This window comes from Tinamus guttatus, unplaced genomic scaffold (genome assembly GCF_059628265.1).
Source record: "Tinamus guttatus ecotype Peru unplaced genomic scaffold, ASM5962826v1 Tinamus_guttatus_pri_ptg000327l, whole genome shotgun sequence".
Classification (NCBI taxonomy): Eukaryota; Metazoa; Chordata; class Aves; order Tinamiformes; family Tinamidae; genus Tinamus; species Tinamus guttatus.
In genome coordinates, this window is record NW_028288861.1 from 6008570 (window position 1) to 6022855 (window position 14286).

Here is a 14286-nt window from a genome sequence, read left to right on the forward strand (position 1 = left end):
CCGCCTCGGCCTCCCTGCAGGCGCAGGGGGAGCGACGGGGAATTTCCTCCTCTCAGACACCACAACTTGCATTTAACAGCTTTCAGATAACTTTCATCACAAGTTTCACCCCCAAATAAGGCACTAGTTTAGTGGGAGGGACTTCAGTAAAACTCATGTTCACCTAGAACTAAACGCTCGGTCTGCTGTTAGTTTAATGTTCAAATGCGTAAGGTTCAACTGAAAGTAAAGGTACATGAACTATTGAACCATTCAGGAAGAAAACACAAGCAAACAAACAACAACAAAAAAACCACACTCATCTCACAAGTCAGTATCTAAATTCTAAACCACAGGACCTCCATAAAACAATTTAGTTTTACAACTTAAATATAATTCCTGATTTCAGTGGAAGTTGCATAAAGGAGACGAAAACACCTATTACTCCTAGGGCATTAAAAATCACAATTCTTTGGTCAAACACCAATCCCCACCAAGGCAAAATTCTGAGAAAAGTGAGTAGCATCTCAAAAACACATTAACTTATCAAAGAAAGTTGTGCACCAAAGCTCTGCTTTTAAACTTTTATTTTTTTTAAACAAACAAACAAAAAAGTCCTCCACTTAAGAAAATTAGGTTGTTCCCATCTTACATTTCATAATACAAATCTGGAAAAGCCCTATAAAAAAAAACAAAACCAAAAAAAAAAAAAACCCACGCAAAGACAGGACTTCAGCCAAGTACTCAGCTCCATATTGCTGTAGTTGTAACTCAAGTCCCTTTAAAACTTTCAGCTGTTTGTATGGAGAACGGGTTTGGAACACTAGCAGCAATAGAAAAGAACCTTTTGAATCCTCGACATAGTTACACTGTTGAGTGAAAAGAAGCAGAAACCTCCTCTCCACCCCATTAGAACATAATCAAGTTTTATGTAAAAGTATGATTTAGTTGGTAGCTAGAAAAACAGTGCTGAAGTGCTATCCCAAAGGTTACACGCACCCACGGCAGTCAAGAGATGTCCTTTTTCCCCCGCGACTTAAGCATCACAACTACAGCCTTGCTCCAAACACCCGTCAGGCAGCCCTCGGTCTGCCTCGGCTCTCCACTCTTTGCCACCCTCCTCCAACAGGCGGAATAGAGGAACTTTAAATAATCGCTACTTCCAAATTCAGCTGATCTGCACAAATACACTGTTGAACAAAGTCTGGACAGCAAACAGTACACCTGAGTTCAGTCATACAAACTAATTTTTGTAAATAATGTTAAATGAATATATCTATGTTCCTGATATGAATCTAGGTGTATTTTCTTACAAAATGCATTAATAGAAATACCCAGGCAAATACATACCGTACAATAGCAAAAGCTTTAAGCCCCATTTAATAAGATGACTTTTCCATTAAAAATAGAAGGCAATTAAGATTTACTCAAAATTACAATTAAGAAAAGCTTTCACAGTGCAATATTGAAACTGTCACAAAGTTAAGAAAATACTGATATCAAAGTACAATCACAATGTTAAAATAGACAAAACTACTATACAAGGGCATCTTGTAAAATTAAAAGGAACGAACACAACATAGGGGACACGTCATGTCCCATCTCTACATATCTGGTGTCTTAGTCTTCAGAGCCATAATTGCATCTTTCTCTTTCTGACATTGTAGAAGTCTTGTTATAACCAAGAGGTTCATTCTTCCACGCAGGACGACGTTCTGATCATGATTCCTTCTCGAAAGCACCTTCTTCCTCACTGCACAATTTCGAAGTAGTGCAGTATTGCCATGATGTGCTGAGGCATGAACACGTAGCCCGTGTACAGGGCCATTCCGACAATGGAAACCAGCAGGGAATCTGAACGGCCAATAAGGAAAAGGGCATCTAAAAGTGCTTTGGAAGCACAGAAGCAAAGAACTGAAACCTTCACGTCACTTATTTCATAACATTGCACTTTAAATCATAAGCGGTCAACTGCACTCAACTATTGTAGCTCTAGGAAGAGCCTACAGGAATATGAAAACCAGAGCCCCAGCAGCAGGCATTAACTGAATTATGGAAGAATGTCCTGCTAGTTACCTCCTGCCTTGTCAGAGACACAAAGCACAGACCTGAGTGGCAAGGTAGAAGGAGGAAGAGAAACCTGGCAGAGAGAAGACAGGAAGCTTTACATGCACCTTCTTGGGCATTAGCAAATCTTCCAAATGCCACATCAACCAAAAAATAAATATATATATATGTATGTGCATGTGTGTGTGTATACACATACACAGTGTGAGAGAGAGAGAGAACAGCTGCTGCAAAATGAACATTTTATATTTTGAAAGGAAAAATAGAAAAAAAAATAGATGAATGGCTACATGAAAAATTCTACTTCTAGATAGTCTACTCCTTTTTAAAAAAAAAAAAAACTGTCATTAAATGCTAGCCTCAAACTCTTGGAACAGAATAATCTAGGGAAATTTAATTTCTGAAGCACAACTGCATATCTGCTGAGGAAAGGCCACTGCTGGTTCAATTAAGTCAGTAGACCTGAAACCCATTTCCAGGTGCCAGCTGCAGGCTTTAAGTCACAAAACTGTTTGTTCATGTCTCCATCTCCGTATCATGATCCCGCCTTTCCTCACGGGCAAGAAGTTCACTTTATGTGCTGCTTGACAGCACTTACAAAACCAAAATCCCCGGGGAAATGGGAAGCCTGAGTAATGCTGCCACGCACATTCCTAGCCATGGCAATGGCAGAGCATCCGAGCACGGCTGGAGCCCAGCTGCGTCTTTGAAGGAGCAAATAAACAGCCCTTCGGTGCAGCGGGTCACACTGCGAAACAGAGCTTGCATGAACCTATCTGCAAACCAATTTTAAGATGACTATTTATTAGTTTAACCGAGAACAAAGACCTCTTGTAAAACTTAAATAAAGAAGTCAGATGATAGCTTGTAATGTATACATACAACTAGACCTTTGTCCAGCTCTGGGATTTTCAAAGCTCTGTCCATAGAAATAATGGTAGTGGATTACTCAAGGATCACCCCAACTAAAAACTTAAGGTTTCAGAAACTCAAAAGAATTATTCTAAAACAAGCAATAACTTTTGATTTCACCCAAGTACATGTAATGATTCAGTCAACTTGGGCAGAAACAACACTATAAAGGGCATTTAAGATTAATGAGCCTGATAACACTGGCTAACAGTACTCAGTTTCCAGGGGTGAAATCGGAGGAGCTGCACGTGCTCGGCAACCCGGAGAAACCAAGTTCCCCCAGCATGTGCACAAGAGAGGCTGCTTGACCGATCTCCCTGCTACAGAGGTCTTGGTCATGCTCATTAGAGCATACCAGCTTCCCGGCATATTTTTAGTCCCAGGAGGAGACTACACAAGGCGAGATACTAAACTGAAGGTCAGCTCACAGAGCCACCTTTCAGCATTGGTGACACTGGGCACACAGGTACCGGGGGACACGGGCCCGGGTTCATGCTGTGCCTGCACAGCACCCACCAAGGCAGGAGCGGCCCAGGGACCCAGGCGAGAAAAACAAATAAAAAACAAAATAAGTTTCATTCACTGGCCTGGGATGGCAAGTGACACAACATTTGTGTGTTAAGCAGCAATTCACTACAATAAGAGTGCTTTATAACAACAGGTAATAAAAATAAGCACCTTTACTTAAATATTTGGCCCAGGCTAAAAAAGCTGCAAGGTTAGAACACGTGGAAAAGCCACGCACGGGTAGCAGGAAGGCAGGCGGCAGGCTGCAGCCCAAGCCCCGCCAGCGCTGCGAGCGTGCCACGAGCGCCAGCGCGGAGGGACAGGCGGGCAGGAGCGGCCACCCGGGCACCCGGCACGCTGGAAGGGCTCCCCCTGCCCGGCCCCGCCGCTGCCCGCGCGTGACGGGGGCTCCGCGCCAGCGCAGGAGGCGGCTCCGCGCTGAGGGACGCGCTCGCGAGGCCGCCCAAGGGCTGCCCGGACCCCGGCGCGGGCCTCGGCGCCGGGAGGGAGCGGCGGGGAAGGGAAGGGAAGGGAAGCGGCGGGCGCCGCCGCAGCGGGAGCCACGCGGAAGCGGGGCCGGGCGCAGGGAGGCTCCGCGCGGCGCCCCGCGCTGCCCCCCGCCAGGCCCGGGCCCCGCGCGCCCTCCCGCCCGCCGCGGCCGCCAGGATACTGAAGAGCGTCCGCTCCCAGGGCTCCAGCATGTAGAGCGCCGTCACGAGCAGGTACTGGTAGTAGAGCCACGAGAGCTGCTTCCAGGCCGAGCCCAGCGCCATGGCAGCCGCCTGCCTGCGAGCGGCCCCGCGCCGACTGCGCGCGCCCAGGCCGAGCGGCGGGCGGCGGCCACGGGCGGCACCGCCCCCCGCCGCCACCGCCGGCCCCGCCTGGCCCGGGGCTGCCCCGGGGCCGCCCCGCGCGGCTCCCGCTCCTCCTCCTAATTCATTAATTAAATAAAATTAACCCCAAAGCTCCCGCTCGCCCCTTCGCTCAGGAAAAATAAAATCTCCAGCACGAGTCAAAAGATGCCGGCAGCGCTCGAGCACGGCGGCAGCCCAGCGGCTGCGGCACGTCCCCATCGCGCAGAGACCTTCGTGTGCACGCGAGGAGCTCGCGGCACGGCGGAGGCGGCGGTCGCCCCCCGAGGCCTCCGAGCCGGCAGCGGGGAAGCCCCGCGGTGCTCCCGTGCGAGCCGCGGGCCGGGGTACCCGCGGGGCCGAGCGGATGGCGTCCCCAGCACTGCCGCAGGCTCCTTCCTCCTGTCCCGGGCATCTGTGCGGCTGCATCGGGAGCGGTGGAAGAGCAGCCGGCTGCACGCTCAGGAGAGTCCATGGAGAGCGTGTTGAGAAAGCTCTGCCAAGGCCATCGATGTCTCTGCTTGTTGGGGGTAAAGCCCCCCCAAAAAATACCGCTTCCATAAATGAGACCTCGACCACCTTTGTCAGCTTTGGTTCACTGGATTAACCCCATAGGAGTGGCTAAAACAAAGCAGCCAACTTAGCTGCAAAGCTATGGCCAACTGCACACCTGTGCCATGGGGCCCAGGGGTGTCAGAAACCCCCCGATGAACTGATAACTGACCTTAGACAGGGAGGAAGCCGAAGGATGGGCCTGGGCGACACGCTTAGCAAGTCCTGGGTGTAGGGCCAGGAGGCGCCGTGGCCAAGCTGAGCGCGGGTCAGGCCCCCAGCCGGGCCCTTGCGTTTTGGGTGGCCAGAGAGCGCGTCCTGCTCCTCGCGTCTGGAGCGGGTCTCAGTGAGGCTGAGGAGCCGGGGCCCACGCGCACCGCAGAACGGACTGCGCTGGCAACCCACTACCCTCGGCTACACGAGCCGCGTGGTTCTGGTCTTGCAGCCACGCAACCAGCTTCACTCAGGATCCTAGTGTGTGGAAAATGTGTGTACTGATTATTTACACAGCTGCAGGATACAGCTGTGGTTCTGGGAGGTAACTGAGAAAGAAGATCTGTTGGCCAAGACAGCTGAATACTGTACTGGCTTATGTGGCAAAATCTGAAGAGGGATTTATTCTAAACAAAATACATTTAGTACACTTGATGTATGCAGATTTATTTCAGCACAAGAGAGCAATGCAAGCATTCACACAGCTAGTGCCTCCGCACAACCGGCTGCAGGAGCCCTTGTCCCCATGCAAGAGGGCTGTCTCTTGTTGCAGTTGCTGCTGGCGGAGTCTTGGGTTGGTGCTGCTGCCTGTAAAAGTGGCAGTAATTATGAAAACTTCTTTTCACGTAAACACGTACAAGCAGGGGATTAAGCAAATTAAAGCATTACTCCCATCCAGAGTTGCAAGAGCAGCATGAGCATGGGGCAAATGAGTCCCAATCTCCCTTACCGCTCCCTTTCCCAAGAGAACCACCTGCACCTCCGAAATGATAAAGCAACCAAGCAGCAGCAGTAAGAAGATACACAAGAGGAAGGGCAATGGCAAGAGGCGCGACAGCTCCGCGCTGCACCTGGGACACGAAGTCAACGCGGCAGCCGGCCCTGCAGCACGCGGGTAACTTCAGGCTGCGAAGCTTGGGGATCGCCCCCTCAAGAGAGGAGCCAGGCCTGCTCTGGGTGCTGTATAAGCCAATTACAACATTTACTCTTCTCCAAGCTCCCACTGTCCTCAGCCTTGCACAGCTAAACTTCTGGAATGATATAACAAAAATATTTAAAAAAAAAAAAATCAATGTTGCTACTTACTAAAAGTGGACTTCCTCAGCTGCCAAACATTAATTAGAATTTTGTTTTTCTAACTGGGAAGTACAGCCTGCATTTTACCAAAATTTTACAAGAATACTTGTACTCCTTTCTACTCCTATAATCCACAAACTTTGGTAGTTCACATTTCCCCCATCATTAGTAGTCATTTTCTTAGAGTTTGAAAAGAGCAAGTAGCGGGATTTGTACTAAATTCTTTCTCTAAATCTGAAATACTAATTTTGCCTAAAAAAAAAAAAAATGCAACTCCACATCAATAAAAACCATTAGCTGGTCTACATAAGTTACTAAGTACACAAGTATCACTCTACAGCATTAGGACCAAGCCACGGGATGTTTGGGAAGCTCTGAAATTGTGACAGACGAGGCAAAATTTTGCCCACGCTCTGCATTTCCGAAGCAGTTATCCACTGATGATAACTGCTTCGGTGAGGGGGAATGTACCCACTGCATCCAATGGCATCATGGTTTGCCTGGGAAAGGGAACTTCCTGCTAGCACATCCCTCCTCTGGGGTTCTGGCCTCAGCAGAGTTCAGGCAGTGACACTGCTTTAAAGCAGCTGTATCAACCATTTTCTCACATCGTGTCTTCTTTCAGCTTCTTACACGCTGCTGAACCTCTACCCAGGCTTTCATTCTCCAGGCAGTTTTTCACTTTTTACTCTCTACTGGCATAGGAAAAGTTAACATTGGGATTTTTTTTTTTTTTAAATCACAGCTTCTTTCACATTAATCCCAGGCACATCTACTGTAAAAACTGGATGATCCTATGAAGTCAATACTGTCGGCTCTATGGGTGCCTAACTCTCCTTTGCTGTCATGACAAAATATGTATCTTTTTTCCCCTCTTTCTTTGGCATGCAACACTATGAAACCAGTGCTTACGGACCAGTAAGACAGCACCAGGGACAACAAAAGATAATCAAAGAGTCAGAGGATTTTATTATAATCTAAGGCACATACAAGGGTATCTTCCTTAGATTTCTTAAGATCAAACATTTCTGACAACTCCTCAAAGCACATATACCAAATTATTTATGGTACTGTTGAAAGAAAAAAAACAAAAAGATGAGAATCTTTTTCCCAACAGACTCTTGTACAAAATGAAGTGCTGTACCTGGCTACAAAGATGTTACTTATTAATCAAAAACAAGAGTTCACTTCTTTGGAGCCTGCCTTGAAGAACAGAAGGAAGAATATGATATTAACATTACAGTGTCTTCATAGATTGACTAGACAAGAAGTCTGAATATCAGAGAATTGAAGGTATTCATGCTTCCATAAAGAAGCAGCAAATTTATTAAGCAAACAACAAAAAAACCCCAAACTAGCTCTATAGCCATATAACTGACCACGAATTTCTTAAAATGTGTATCACAATACCAATTAACAAAAAAAAGCAGATATTTTATGTAATTTCCCATTTATACTACCAACTTAATTATGGATCGTATTATTAAATGTCAGTATGTTGATTTAAATGATTCACATCAGAAGCAAATTAGATATAACCCAATCTTCCAATTTGCATAAATAAAAATGTCCCCTTTTGACATCTTAATGGGCCAAAAATCCAAACGATTTCTCCATTAGCAGACCTACCTTCATGCAAACAGTCAAGAATATCAACCTGAAAGACGCCAAACATCCTGCCTGAGAACTGCTAGCTAAGTTTATCAGCACTGTACAAATGACCAATGCAGATATGAAGAACCAGTTTATACACTATTTATTCGAAGCAGCTGTTCCAATACATATGGAGATAATGTATAGTATATACACAGCAACAATCATAATATACAGATACTATGTTCTATTTACAAAAATTTCCATCTTCAATGACACAGCCACCAATGGTTTGAAGGAACTCTTCTCCCCAGTTGAAACAGTTAACTGGATTCCTTTCATAAAATGTTGCAAAAGCTTTACAACAAAGTTCTCTGATGGAAAGATGTATTTTAAAGGGCAGTAGATATAAAGGGTCACAGGTCTGAATTTCTGAGACTTCACAAAGTCTTAAATTGCACAGGGTTTTGTCCTCAGTGGTTTTGCACATTAACAGTGACTGGCTAGAACGTTGAAGAAGTGAAAAACTTCATCTTTATCCATCACTGCCACTTCAGTTGCACATTCAGTACACATTACTGGATGATATATTTCCTCCTCCTCTTGATTGGTCTGCATAGAGGTAGTCTCTTTGCTGTGCTTCATTTTCTTGTTTCTTTTATTTACCTTCTTTCTGTATTTCAGAATCTCCTCTTTGTTCACAGAGCAGTTCATGACAAACATGGCTCTATATTGTGTTTTGTAGGATTCGTGCCTAGGAAGAAGGGAAGAAAATGCAAGTCATACCACAGATAAAAACTGCTTCCAAGAAGTTGCTTCATAATCATCACTGGAAATGGGATTAAAGATAGAAAGTACTATGCCAAAGGGCTGCAGGCCAAACAAATAAAAAGTCTCACACACACACACACACACAAAAAAAAAAGCACTATGAAGTAAAAAAAGAGAACTGTTGCTATCAGTCTTTTTTTCTAAGGTAAGATACTTAAAAATACATTGGTTCTTACTGAAGCAAGCATCCCTGGAGCACAATGACATTACCATTACAGCATTACATATGGCTATTTATTGCTGCTGATAGGCAAAAGATCATGAAGCTGTGAGTGCAAACCTTGCAAACAGCAGTATTTACATGTCAAAACTTCCTGTATGCTGGAAATTTCTTATTTAGAAACAACAATCATTGACACATAACACTAAATAAGAAAAAAAAACAAACACATGTCTATAGTAGAATTTAAAATGTATTTTCAGCTGCCATCGTTGTAACAGCTGTAAAAAGCAGGTAGGGTATGCAATAATAAAATAATTTCCCTCAGACTGCCTTTTTGCAACAGATTCAACCAAGATAACAGGGGGCCATCCTAGCCAGTCCTATCTTGACTTTTGCTGGCCCTGCGGCTTCTGTAGCACTGGGGAGCCTTTTCAACTTACTAAGCTCCCCAAAAAACAATTAATTATGGGAGTATCACAGAAGCAAAAGGGAAGGAGGAGGAAATAGGACCCAGCATTTAGATAAGTTTAGGTTACTCTGGAATTTTATCTTGAATTACCAGAAGTACTCAGTAACCGAGAGGTAGGTTATTCCTCATTTCACAGGGCTTCTTTCTCCTTTTCTTTTTTTTTAATCACAAGTCCTCTATCTCACGCAAGTTAGGAGCACACCTGCAGCAGATACTTGACAGCTGTGAATTCACACCTAAATTCATTCCAGAAACTCAGTAACACAGCTATACTCCAAACCACATTTGCTTACATTCAAAAAAGAACACACTGTTTTGCTTTTGCCTAACTCATCTAAACAAGGCACCTTTACACAAAAATACCAGTTATCCTGGAATAACTTCATGCACCTGAACACTTTTTATATCTTAAATTCTTTATTAAATAAACCAAGCCAATGTATTTTTCCAGAAACAAATTGAGCCTGAACTTCCCAGGTAGTCTACACGAAAGGGCTCTTTTATGTTTCACCTTCCCTACTAGCCTGAAGTTCTGTCCTGCTCTTCGACTCATCTCCATGTTGCAGGTTAAACTGATCATTAATCTTCCAAACTACTATGCAAGCCTAAATCTGATTCACATACACCTGCCTCCTTTTTGACTAGCTCTATCTCCCTAGAGAGTTGAGCAAATCACTGGATACACTAAAAACACAACAGACTGAAAAGGAAAGAAAAAAAGAAAAAAGCTGTTACAAAAAGCCTCCTTATTGCTCCCTAGTTACCTTTGACAGTCCAGGCACAACGTTGTCATGCAAGCAGGGCAATTCAGGACCGCATCGCTATTTGGAACCGCTCGAGGCTTTTGCTGCTGTTGCTGCACTCGTCTCTGATTCCGGTACCTACCATTTGGAGGAGGGAGGCAAAAGAGGCAACAAGGGTAACTATCTGCTGTTGCTGTTCGGCCTATCAACTCAACTGCCAAATCCTATTTATATTAAAATACATCAACAAGTGTTTGACTGCTGCTAGTCAACTTTTTTACTAATCCAGAGCACGTGATCAAAAAACACCATAATTTTTCCATTTACTTTGTACACAGGATTCTCACTTGGTAGGACATACACATCTGAAGTGTGGATTTAGGCTTAATAATCCTGTTTTGAGAAGAAAGACTTTTCAAGTGCAATCTCAGTAGCTGATAAATATATTTTGCTCTCTTCCACAGATTTATGTGGAGAATTTTACTTCATCTGCAACACCCTAAGAATGTTAATTTTCTCCTCAACCTCTCAAAAAGACCTCAAGTAAAGTTGCTTTGTGCTGTTCCTGGTTGATCTGAATGCTTTGGGTCTAAATTCTAGGAAATACAACTTTCCAGCTAGAAATGCAGTATTTAGCAGAAGTCGGTATTAACATAGCAATGACATTATCATATGGTATTAAAAATGGAGTTAGCAAATCTTTAAACTTTTCATACATAGCACAGCTATTTTGATGAGAACTAAAATAAAAATGGCTTATTAGGAAATTTCAATTTCAAGAAATTGAAAATTTTGGAATTGTGTCATTTTGAAAGACAGATTCATTATGTACATTACATACATAAACCATTTTTTCAGTCATTAAAATTTCCTATGTTGCAGATTCCAAATTCCAAATCAAAGCTATTTTTACCATACAGGCTCTACAAGAAGCTTTTTCTTTACATTCAGCATATTCTCTTTTTTTCCCCCCGTTTATGATGTGCATCTTGCAGTTCAAATATTCGTAGTTCCTTACCCTCTCCTTTGGGAGTCTACCCACTCTTGGTCTCGACTGTCTTCCTCTGGGTCATACAGCAGTTCATCATTGGAAAGAAATCGGCGCTGCTGATGTTTCCTTCTTTTCCGGGCATCCTGTGTCACTGCAAGATTTATGCAAGCTCAGGTCAGCAACATCAGCACCCATCACACATACCATTATTCTCTACTTACCTAACTAGTCTTCCTTTTCTGATCATGCAATAAATCTGAACTAAAACATAAAGGTCTAGCTCACCACTCCTCAGAAGCAACAACCCAAAGAATTAATACATTGGAATAACATACTATAAAGCTGCAGTAGTGATGTTGAGATGACAGAGCCTGGAAATTCCCCGTAAAGATGTTCCTCATGAACTGTCCCCAGTCCCCCAATGGATTCTACAGGGTCTGAGATGGTGCTCCTGTCAACATGTCTTCCTCTCTCCTCAAGCATTTACCTGTTTTATCTTCATCCTCTGAATCAGAATCAAAGTAAACATCATCGTAGTATTTTGAAGTAGTGGCAAGGTCAGACTGTCCAGTACTTGAAGAGGTACCTGTGCGTAAAATTAGAGAAAAGTAGTAAAAACATCCCACACAGGGATAGCAGTACGTATGGTCCAGAACCAGCCGCCATTTCCAAGTCACTTTACTCAAGAGTGTTCTGCTTTATATGGGTTTGTTAAGTAACAGGTCTACAACTTATCCCCTAGCCCTGATCATCCACACTGCACATGTTACTTCATTTACAGGTGCTCTCTCAAAACAAAGCAGCTTACTCCCTCCCATGCTGTCTCACAAACTTTGATAAAAACAAAATTTGCACAAAAAAAAAGCATTTCAGGACCACAAAATTCCAAAAATGCACTAGGCCAATTGCCAAACACATCAGACACTGTCAGTTTGCACCAAAAATATATTTCATTGTGGATGCATTTAATGGTCTAAAGGTGGCTACATCTTCTTAATTGCATTCAAACTATTCTGCTTAATGCAGAATAAAAATCCTATACTGAAATCAAAACTGTTCTACTAAACCCATAATTTCCTGATTCTCAAGAAATCTGGACAATTTGCTACTTTATAATGGGTGAAAAAAAAGCTCTTTGAATGCCAAAGCAAGCAAGCTACTACTCTCAAAATCCACCACAGTAAAACATACAGTGCCACTGCACTGTTTGATAAAGCTTGTAACTATCTGCAGGTGAGGGAGAAAGATTAAAATCTTCCCTATTTTTCTCCCCAAATGATTTTGGAATTCCACAGTATGCTCTTCCTGTCTTCAAGAAAGGGCTCCAAATCCTGACAGCATAAGTAACCACTGGACAGAGAAAGTACAAGAGACCTCAACCTGCTTAGACTTGCAATTATGTATGTGGATGATAAAAACAAGCATTATAGACACTGGAGAAAACTTATTGATCCAACAAAGAGAAACCACAGAAAAATCTGTCACAAAGAGAGAAAATCAGGAGCTCAGTAAGGCCAAGAATAAAGGCATTCCCTTAACTAGTACCCAGTGCTCACTTGTGCACAAGTGAACAGGCTTTTCATGATTTTATGATTTTAGACAGCGCTTAACTGCCATTCCCATGCACAGAATAACACATTAACTCAAGCGGGCACCACTTCACTCACCATCTCGCAGGCAGGCAGATGTCAGAGCGCACTTACCCGTTTCTAACTCCTTCCATTTGCCTTCCATAGTCCTCATGGTGGTGCTGAGCTCCGCCTCCATCTCCTTCTGGAACTCATCCTCGCTGGAAGACTCGCTTTCTCCCGTGAGGCACTCGCGGAGCAGCTTCCGCTTCTGGTCGGGGGTGCCGTGCAGGAGCACGTCCACTTCGTCCTCCGAGCTGTACAGGCAAGCGTCACACACCTCCTTACCGTCACTGACTTACAACGGCGACCGATCCGCTCCACAAAAGCGCACCCGAGGGCTGCGCGGGAAGCGTTTGCCCAGCGCGTTTATGGGCCGCGCGCCGCCCCCCGGGAAGCACGCAGGCGGCAGGGGAGGCGCCCGCCGGGCCCACAGCCCCTGCTCCGCACGGCACCTGCTCAGGGCGCGCTCCTCGTCGCTCGGCTCCTCCACCACATAAGGATCCTCCTCCTCCCGCAGGCGGTTCATGGCGGCGCCGCCACCGCCTGCGCCGCGGCTGCGCGGAAGCCTCTTCGCCCCACGCACACGCACTTCCGGCGGGCTACGGCAGCGCCACGCCCAGCCGCGCTCACCACGAGCGCGAGCGGCGCCCGCCGCCATGACGGTCCCTGGTGGGGCCTGCGGAGGGGGCCGCTCGTCCCCTTTCCCATCACCCTTTCCTAGGGAAGGGCTGAAGAGAGACACCCAATACCAAGAGACTTGAAAAAAATTTAATGAGCTAGTAACAGCGAACAATGAGCACTACGCTAAAAACTGTTCCCACACAGCCTACTTAAAATATTTACAAGTGTGGTAAGGGTATATACAGTGTGGGCAGCACCCCTTGCTATATATAGATGAGTTCCTTGGGAGCTACTCCGGTTGGCCACGTGTGAGAGGAGCAGCACGTCAGCAGCGTAAGAGCTAGCCCTAGAAAGCCTCACCCCCAGCAGGACCGTGCTGAGGGAATCCACAGTGCGGTCATCAGCCCTTGCTATACATAGACGAGTTCCTTGGGAGCTACTCCAGCTGGGCACGCAGGTGTGCGCCGTGCGCCTCCGTGTCTGATGCACACTGACCGCACGACGCAGCTCGGCCCGAAACTTGCTACCCTAGGAACATTTAGATGTGCAGTGCTACCGGAGACATATACTGCACCGTGAGGCAGTACAGGACAGTTTGTAAGCACAGACCAAGTTATTCTGGTCTGCATCTCCAAACATAAAAGCCCAATCCGTCCAAATAGCTGCTGCTCTATTAAAGCCCTATAAAACAGCAGTCCCACCGTGAAGAACAATTCAGCAAGTAAAGCCTAAGTTTATGATATTCCAAAAATTGCACAACAGAACAGCAGCTCTTGGAAAAGGTTCGTGGTTCAAGTGAGACAAAAGCAACATACAAAGGACAAAGGATTCAACTACGTTAAAAAAAAAAAAATCATAGCTCCAAGTTTTAAGTTCAGTTAGCAGCATGAGATCTTTCTCAGGCATTCTTTTTTGGGCTATACCTTCAGCTTCTCCTGTTTCAAGTACAGCTTCTTCTTTCTAATCAAAGAAAGGGCAATATTACCTCTCCTTGGTGTTTCACACACTTTCTGCTACTCCACTGTGCCTTCTGGAAAGCAATGAAGAAGCTCTCTTAAAAGCATTTCTGCCAAAGAAATTGCAAAG

At 45.0% G+C, this 14286-nt stretch overlaps 2 protein-coding genes across 2 annotated transcripts; both read right to left on the reverse strand.

The window, feature by feature from the left end:
• Positions 1-1118: 1118 nt before the first annotated feature.
• Positions 1119-4246, reverse strand: SPTSSA (serine palmitoyltransferase small subunit A). The gene is made up of 2 exons (XM_088529203.1): positions 4136-4246; positions 1119-1833 (listed from the first exon to the last, which is right to left on the reverse strand). The coding sequence occupies exons 1-2, from the start codon at positions 4236-4238 to the stop codon at positions 1730-1732; spliced, it is 207 nt and encodes a 68-aa protein (XP_088385329.1). The 5' UTR covers positions 4239-4246; the 3' UTR covers positions 1119-1729.
• Positions 4247-7926: 3680 nt separating this feature from the next.
• On the reverse strand, positions 7927-13108 carry EAPP (E2F associated phosphoprotein). Its single transcript, XM_088529204.1, has 6 exons — positions 13032-13108; positions 12652-12833; positions 11436-11534; positions 10976-11099; positions 9979-10095; positions 7927-8505 (listed from the first exon to the last, which is right to left on the reverse strand). Exons 1-6 carry the CDS (start codon positions 13103-13105, stop codon positions 8241-8243), a joined length of 861 nt encoding a protein of 286 aa, XP_088385330.1. The 5' UTR covers positions 13106-13108; the 3' UTR covers positions 7927-8240.
• Between the last annotated feature and the right edge of the window lie 1178 nt (positions 13109-14286).

Coding starts and splice junctions, on each gene's coding strand:
- SPTSSA (XM_088529203.1), bottom strand. CDS start 4,238: ATGGCGCTGGGCTCGGCCTGGAAGCAGCTCTCGTGGCTCTACTACCAG. Junction 1,834..4,135: donor CTGGGAGCGGACGCTCTTCA/GTATCCTGGCGG, acceptor TTGGCCGTTCAG/ATTCCCTGCTGGTTTCCATT.
- EAPP (XM_088529204.1), bottom strand. CDS start 13,105: ATGAACCGCCTGCGGGAGGAGGAGGATCCTTATGTGGTGGAGGAGCCG. Junction 12,834..13,031: donor GAGGAGCGCGCCCTGAGCAG/GTGCCGTGCGGA, acceptor TTGCCTGTACAG/CTCGGAGGACGAAGTGGACG. Junction 11,100..11,435: donor AGAGGATGAAGATAAAACAG/GTAAATGCTTGA, acceptor TAAATCTTGCAG/TGACACAGGATGCCCGGAAA.